The sequence below is a fragment of the Agelaius phoeniceus genome, chromosome 8 (genome assembly GCF_051311805.1).
Source record: "Agelaius phoeniceus isolate bAgePho1 chromosome 8, bAgePho1.hap1, whole genome shotgun sequence".
Classification (NCBI taxonomy): Eukaryota; Metazoa; Chordata; class Aves; order Passeriformes; family Icteridae; genus Agelaius; species Agelaius phoeniceus.
Window position 1 is genome coordinate 19313300 of NC_135272.1, and position 8465 is coordinate 19321764.

Sequence of the window (8465 nt, forward strand, 5' to 3'; positions counted from 1 at the left end):
AACATCAGTTCAAGCTTCCAGAGTGCATTTATACAGTTTTGGTTAAGTGATTCCAACTCTGTGATTGGGGTCTTCATATGCAAAACCTATTGTGCCCAATTTCTCCTTTCACCTTCCTTCTACTTCAGAGAAAGTTTTTGTAGCATGATCAACACCAGCCTGGTAGAAGCTCTTCTTTACTTAATGCCCAGATAGGGGATAACACACCTGGATTTTATCTGCCTACACAAATTGTGTGTATTTACAGTGCTCCATGTCCACACACAGAAGTACTACGTCTATATATGTGTTCAACAGCACCCTAATCTCAGCTGAAATTAAGGACTCCCTTCAAAAAGAACACCACCTCAGTGAAAATGCAGCCTCAGTTAGTATGCTAAGTGACAAGGACAGCTGTAGCTAGAAAATAAAATCATATCATGGAGTCAATACTTGGTGTCTGGGCTGTAATGTGGTACATTGATTTAGCTTGCCTGAGCATCTATCATAAAAGAGATGAAAAAAGAAGATTTAAAAGATTGTTTTATGCATCAAGTCTTCTTTCTGCAGTGAGAAAAAGAAACTATGCTGCTGAAAAGTTATTTTGTATCCACCTTTCCCAAGCACAATTTGTTGAGACACCAGCAAACATAACTACCAGCCTATTATAGGGTGATACTGCTTTATTATTTAGCAAATGATTAAGGAAGAACAGCAATGCAGATTTAAAGGTGCATTTCATTCCATGTACCTCATAACATAAAAGTTTCCAGAGAACAGAACTTAAAAGTGAAAGAAATATTGAACTAAAATAGTTATTTTCTACTCAGGTAAAGGTCAAAGCCTCCAGCTGAAGCTCTTGCATACATACAGTATATGCTATTTGCTGTCCTGTTGCTACTTATTTTGCTGCTAATAGTAAAAAAAAAACAAAGTAAAGTTTTCATTTTCACATGACAGATTTTCATCATATCAAGGAAAAACTTGACATCAGCCTTCAAGTTAAATCACTCAGATATGACAGAAGGCTCCTCCTCTTCAGGCAGATCATACATCCAATGAAGTGTAGTGCAATACATCTCTGAGGTATGTTGAGTGTTGCTTTTGGCAGCTTGCTGCCTTTTTTTTTTTAACACTTTAAGTTTGAGTTTATCATCCCCATTCCTTGGCACTCAATGATGTAGGTATCATTACCAGGGTCTTCCTCTTCTGACTTTGTCACAGTAAATTTGGCCTAGAGGAGGATTAGAAATACATCACTAATTAAGTTATCACATGCAGTGGTTTAAATATTGAGTAGCTGATGTCCAATAACTGTACTGCCACATGTTTATTTATATTACAGCTTTGACAGATTGAATTCAAAAAACCATTTAAATAAATGTGGTAAAAGTATCTAACCATTCTAAAAGCCTTTAACTCTAGAGTAGGCTCACTTTCTACAGGAAAACTCCCAGGTAAATACTATAGCAATTGTTTTATCAATGCTTCTCCTCCATGATTAAGTCCAGCTCACACTGCCTGATGAACTGTACATGGCCAAGTTACTGGAAGAAAACTGAAAGGTAAAACTTCCTGAATGTTTGGACTCACCTTTGTTAGCTGCTCTGCAAAGTGTATAGCTGTTTGAGTATGCAGTGTAATTGGTCCACTTTTCACTCTAGACACTCCCTTTGCCAATGCCATAAAAATGATCAGCTGAAAGGGAGGGAAAGTTCATTATTAAGACATTCTTCAGATTCTAGAAATTTATTGATTAAAAAAAACCCAACCAGAACATGCAAAATGTCTGTAAATATAAAAATGTTGTCTTCCAAGTTTCATAAAAGTTAATGAAGCTGAGTTTGAAGAGTGATCCATGGCTCCAGAAGTTTGGAGATTGCTACTGTAATGCCTATTACAGAAGGGCTACTTTTCCACAGTGGAGTTTGCCCCTATATTCCTGTTATTGAATTCCTGTTACTACATTTAACTTTGCTCTCCCCCACTGTATTGTCCCAAAATTCTCCAGTCATGTCAGACTCCAGATTAGTAGTTTACCTACATGGAGAGAACCTCAAGAAAAGGTACTTTAATTCTAACACTTCCTGATCACATATTCACCAGACAGACACCCAAAACCCTTTGATTTGACTTAAAACCATCACCATGACAAGAACACTGCAACTCTGTGCAGTTCCCATACACAGTGACTCTGGCTGTGGCTTGTTCCCATCTATGGTACTTGCATGGTACTTTTTGAAAAAAGTAGGCTGAGTCCAAGACCCAAATACTTACTATACTACATAATATGTAGTGTGTCCAGGTGTTTACAGCTAAGAGCTAGCATCATCCTAGCTAAACCAGCCCAAGATTCTTATCAGGCTGAGATGAGGCAGTGGAGGGCCTTCATTCTCAGATTAAATCAGGGGAGCAAGATAACTGGGAGCATGTCCTAGATATTCCCTAGTTCCTTCCCTTAGTATCATTCTATATATGAAAGGAGGGAGCTATTATCACTGCACCACATGGAATGCTAAACTGAAGCAAATTCCTGCCTCTTTCTTCCATACTTACTGAGGGTTACAGAAAGGCAAAATTTAAGGGTGTTGGTACAATGCTAAAAGCATTTGTGATTCCTAAAAACTGTATGTAATTTGCTAATCCTAGTGATGTTGTGAGTACACATCTCTGAGACTGCTAACATCCTGTTCATTTGCATGCATGTTCTTGCTACTTCAACTTCATATAAACACATGTAGGAACCTTACTTGGTCTTGCAGAGAATCATCCACAGTTCCCCCATGTTTCAGATTCTGAAGCAGCATCTCTGCTGCTTCAATGCCAACTTTGTCAGCATTCTTTCCTAAGAGAGAAATCAGAAAGCTGAAAATTACTATTTAAAGTTTTAAAAATACAAAAAAAAAAACACCCAGAAAACAACCCAAAAATTGTCAACTTTTTAGATCTTATTTTCTTTAAACCTAATGCTCTTGCCTCAAGTGTCTGCTTTAAAAAAAACAAACCTTCCCATCTTATGCTCATATATAGTTTATATTTTCTAAGCAGTGGAAAGAAAGTAGTGTCATTTAGTCATAAAAACATTTGATTCAAATAATTTAAAACCAAGATCACTTCCATTAATTTTAATCTAGATTCACTCTTGGGCAAAAACTTCAAATGTTAAAGTCTATGCTCCTAAAGTTCAGAAATATTTCCAGTGATTCTCCATTCTGATACAAGGTAAATTTAACAGTTCTGTAATTTTTGTAAATTTCCATTTACTGTGTTTTAAATCTGCTCATTTCTGTTGTCCTTTATTTCTAAAAGCATGTATTTAATAATGAAACATTCAGATCATCAGATCTTTAAACAGGTGATACTTCAGATTCCTATTTGTTATTGGTATATTGAGTCTCAAAGAATTCACAGAATTCTTACCTCTCTTGCCAAGTGATGACCCAGCTAACAAACAACCCGTTGAGGTCTCTGCAACAATACTAAGCAGAAAACCAAAAATAATTCAAATCAAAATCACTCATGTTACAGTTTATTTATCAGATATGTAATCAGATCCTAGCTAATTAACCAACAAGATTAGAGGTAACAATAGACAGCTTGGACTCATCTTACATTATTCCACTTCCAGTCCCAACAGCTTGATCATCAGGTTCTCTGACAGGCTGAATGTTAATGTAAAGGTCTCTGATTTCTCTTCTGATGCATCTCACTGCTGCTGCTGACATGTCTTTTGCCAGCTAACAAGACAAGATAAAAATCCAGTAATTAAATTATGTAATATAGCAATGCTTTTTCCTCATAAATTCAACTATTACAGTTAACCCCTGTATAAAGGGGCTACTTTATTAACTAGAAAAACAAAGGATTGTTATACACCCCCATAAGCAAGAACTGAACATGATTTTTTTCTGAAAGTTTTTCTACCATATTCAAATATTAGATCCTACAAAAATGACACTTAGAAAAATATATGTAGAAATCAATATCAATAGAAATTCAAGAACTTTTCTTCATTCATAGAGAAAAAACATTTTATTTTAGTCTTCCCACAAAACTTTTGATTCTAAAAATAACTCACCCCAAAAACAAGTGCAAAAACCCCACCCCACAATTGTACAGAATATACTCTGTATGAGAGAATACACAAAATAACAATTTTATATTGCAAGCAAATGGGGACATACGAAGCTTATCCCATTCCTGTGATCTAATCACAGCTGTATTCACAGGTTTGGAGATTTTAAGACCAAAACCAGCAGTCCATAGCTTTTCAAAAAGTAATTTAGCTTCTCTTCCTTCCTCTATTAATTCCTAGCCTGTATGTGAGAAGGAACCTCAAGGAGATCCCAGCACTGAGGACAGGAAGAATAGAAGAGAGGAGATATAGAGAAGCAAATTTATCTCTTTTTATTTTTGGCTAAACCTACCCTTAACTTGGTTGAAAAACTTGTTACCCTTAGCAATGGTTGAAAAACTTGTTGTAGACTGGCCTCCACCTATTACTGTGCTCATAAATTTATGAACAAGGGCCCTAATTTCAGATTAAAAATAATGCACATGAATATGAAGAATACATAAATCAGATACAAGACATCCCTCAATATATGTCAAAGACTTGTAAATAGTCCTATGAAGGATGAGGATACTGCTCTCATTTCCTGTTTTAGCTTTACACTGCTGTGCAATGAATGAATTTTAGGTATGTCCAATATAATATTCTGCAGCCTGAAAAGCAGAATATTATAAAGCAAGCATTTAATAAGGTTGTTTAGCTTGTGTAAGACTGCAAAAGACAGGAGAGTAGAGGAATGTTGAGCAGATTGCATGCAATTTTATACAGCTATATAAAGTTAGATGCCACCAGAGCCATGATAAGCACTTACTTTGATAGGCAATGCTCCAGCAACAAATGCCCTTCCATAAATCTTTGTCACTGTGCCACGTTCTGTTAAGTTTATTGGGCTCAGCTCTTTGACTGGAGACATCTGGACTACAACTTCACCACCTCCTTGAGGATAGTAGCCCCTATTTAGAAACAGTAATTGGACATAATTAAATGCAATGATTACAAGGAAACCAAGAAAAGGGCCAGGAGGCTATTCATACATTTTTCACTATACATTTTTATGTTCCCTGTTACTGTACATACAAATTTTCTTGATGTGTGCCTTAGAAACCCTTATAATGGAATTAGGCTCTCTGACAGTAATCCTCTGTAATGAACATCTTATTAACTTCCTAACACCAACCTAACTGCTCCTTGGAAAAAGCTCAGTAACACACTGCCTGTTCAGCATGTGCTCCCCTCAGGGGAGCCAACAGGAAACATTACACAGCAGCTGTAGACTCAGCAATGAAAAGAAAAGACAGCCAAGAACCCTATCCCATTCATCATGTGGTGACAGTACACACAGGGACAGCTAATGTGGATTAGTTCATGTATTATAAATTCACTCCTCAGTTTGATTGAGAGCCTCTTGTGTGCCTCTGCTCACACATGGGTTCAGTAAGGCCCAGCTCTGCTGCACTGCTCCACAACTTACCTCCTCTTTATGTCACAATTAAATGTGAAATTGAACTTTTCGATTATTGGCTTGAAGACCTGAAAAAAACCCATATAAAAACACAGTGAATTTATTTTGCATTGATAATTTCCCGCTATGTTATACAATCTTAAAAGAAAAAAAAAAAAGCTCAACACAAAAATTTCAGTTGCATTATCAAAAAAAAAAAGCTAGTCTCATCCATATAGCTTATTTGACATTCCTCATACTTCATTCTCAATGTCACTTTGGGTAAAAGGATTTTCTTATGGAAAAAAGAAGAGTAATTCGCAGCACTTCCAGAAAAAAGAAAAAACATTTTAAGTGAAATTTTCTGTAGTAATTGAAACCAAAGAGACTATTTGCCATTTCAGGAAATTCCATGAAACACTGGTTGCTCTTTACAGCCAGTACACTAATAGTGTTATGTTCCATGCCTAATTCCATAATCACAAATAGACTTGCAGTAAGAGCAACAGAGGCACAGCAGTCACATTGCATACATATTCAGGGAAGATGCACCAAGGCAAAGGAATTTCTCCCTACCATGACTGTGTAGTCTATCTGAGGAGCCATCTCCGCATTAGTCCCACCTTTTAAATGAAGCTCTGATGGGGAAGCAGCAAACAGCACACAGGGCATTGCTACCTGCATCAGTAGGCACACACTCCTAAAAGCAATTAAAACATATCAAATGTTACACCCTCACAATCCATACAATTCCATAGAATTATTATACATCAAGGAACATTTTACTAGAACACTTACTTTTGCATTTTATTTTTTAAATTATCTATCTATCTATTATCTATCTTAAAAGATACTACTTTAAAACTTCATGTCCTTACCAAGCCTAAATATGAAAGTTTTCATTTCACATTAATTGCATCTTTAATAGTTCTATTTGAAATAAAGTTATGTATCTTCCTTAGTATAGTGATGTGATCATGAAAACTGTGGGTTTAGGTAGCAGAAAAGGCTTAGGCAGCAGTAACATTGTAATACATGGATGGAATATGTCCCATTTCCAAAAGAGCAATATGACATACTGTGCTACTATGAGCATAAGTAAAATGTCAAAATTTACCTTATTATATGGTGATTATTTCAGACCTCATGGATGTGAGATACTCATCTAATTTAATGCATTTGGTCTGGTATGTAACACACTAGTGTGAGGACATTACACCTGAAGTTTTAAAGACACGGGCAGCTGCTTTTTTCATGACATGAACCAAGCATTCAGCTTTTATATCAATCATACTTTTAAACTTCACATGTACTTCCAGCATATCCTACCAATACTACAGGTTCTTTGGTCGCATAAATCTGGCTCAGGCAGCACATATCCTGGGGCTTATTAACAAAGCATAAAAGTTCTTTTTTCCCTCACCCCATCTATTATGATAATTTTAAAGTTATCAGAAGCTAGTGTACAAAGACATACCCTGCTGTTTTTGTATCTGCTATGTGGGTTCCACCTTTGATCTTCCCAGGAGTGAAGGTTATTTCTGTTGAGCCAATTTCTCCACCATTCAGCTTCCCATCACACAAATCTCGAATCATCTCCAATCCAGACAGATGCTGAGGTCTTAGAGTGACAATACACAGTTAAAGATACATACAAGTAGACCACGTGCTTATGTTACATTAAAACAACCACTAAACACACTAAAAAACTACAACTGCAAATTTTGGATCAGACAAGGATCAGAAATTCACTCTGGTTGCTGCAGTACTTCTGAGCTCACAGGAGCCAAAGGAGTAGCATTCAGGCCATACTGGGATATGCAGGATTCTGGTATCTTTTCCACTAGAATGGGCCCAAAACAGATAGATGAGATGCAAGAGCAGCCACTTGTCCTAATGTGATAAATGCTTGGACAGAAATGCAGTGGGATAACGATGGCAATACTGGCTGAGCCAGAACCAGTTGCAGGGCTACAAGAGAGTTAACAGGTTTGCTATGTACTTGCCTTGTGCTTGTTTCCATTTGTTAGGGTAATCTAAATAGGAAATACACCAACTGTTCTTAACACTGGAAATACGCTAACTGTAGCAACGCTAGGATATGCCCTATCTGTTCTTAGCACTGTAGGCTCGGTAAGCTGTGTTTTGCTCAGGCACTACATCAGTGTGTTCCCCGTTTCAAAGCGTGTTCGGCTCAGCACCCGTGGAACCATTTCCCCGGGCCGCGCCCTCACCTGCCCCGCCTGCGGCCCGGGCGGGACCCGCGCTGAGGGCACCGGCAAGAGAACCGAGCGCGCTTCACGCCGCAGCGTTCCCCCTCACTCCTTGAGAGCCACAGACGGGATTTTCTAGCAAAAAGGCTCTTTTAAAGCAAAGGAAACGCAAACGTTTCAGACGAGAGCAGCCGAGGCCTTGCGTGGCCGTGCCCCAGCCCGGGAGGGCCCCACACGCCGTAAGTGACGGGCTGAGCGCCCCGGGACCGCCCGGGGAGGGTCTCACCTGAGGCCGGGCTGGCTCCGCCCGGCGCGGATCCGGCGCACCCGCAGCGGCAGCCCCAGCAGGCAGCTCAGCGCCGTGGACACCCGCAGGATCTGCCCGCCCTGCACGGAGAAATGGCGCTCGTCAGACGCTACGGCGCTTCCCGCACACCCGGCCGGCCCGTACCGCTGCCCGGGGCCAGGTAAGCCGCGGCCCGCCGGCGCTCACCCCCTCCATGATCCCGCCGTCTATATCCACCCTGTCCCCGTCCATGGCTGGCGATGAGCGGTGTCTCTCGCAGAGGCCGCGCCGATGGGATCCCAGCGGGGCCCTAAACACAGCGAGCCCTCGGCGAAGCAGCCCGGGGCTAGGAGTGCTTGACGGCGGCGGCGCGCCCGGGATGCTGCGGTACCAGCGCTAAGGGCGGGCAGCGGTGCCGGGCAGGCGCAGAGCGGAGGCGCCTCCCTGCCCGCCCGCCGCGGGTTGGTCGGGGCG

At 40.0% G+C, this 8465-nt stretch overlaps 1 protein-coding gene across 1 annotated transcript; it reads right to left on the reverse strand.

The window, feature by feature from the left end:
- Nucleotides 1–644: 644 nt before the first annotated feature.
- On the reverse strand, nucleotides 645–8414 carry RTCA (RNA 3'-terminal phosphate cyclase). The gene is made up of 11 exons (XM_054638356.2): nucleotides 8199–8414; nucleotides 7992–8092; nucleotides 6970–7113; nucleotides 6069–6192; nucleotides 5523–5581; nucleotides 4863–5004; nucleotides 3592–3716; nucleotides 3400–3458; nucleotides 2730–2824; nucleotides 1573–1677; nucleotides 645–1213 (listed from the first exon to the last, which is right to left on the reverse strand). Exons 1-11 carry the CDS (start codon nucleotides 8241–8243, stop codon nucleotides 1109–1111), a joined length of 1104 nt encoding a protein of 367 aa, XP_054494331.1. The 5' UTR covers nucleotides 8244–8414; the 3' UTR covers nucleotides 645–1108.
- Nucleotides 8415–8465: the final 51 nt, after the last annotated feature.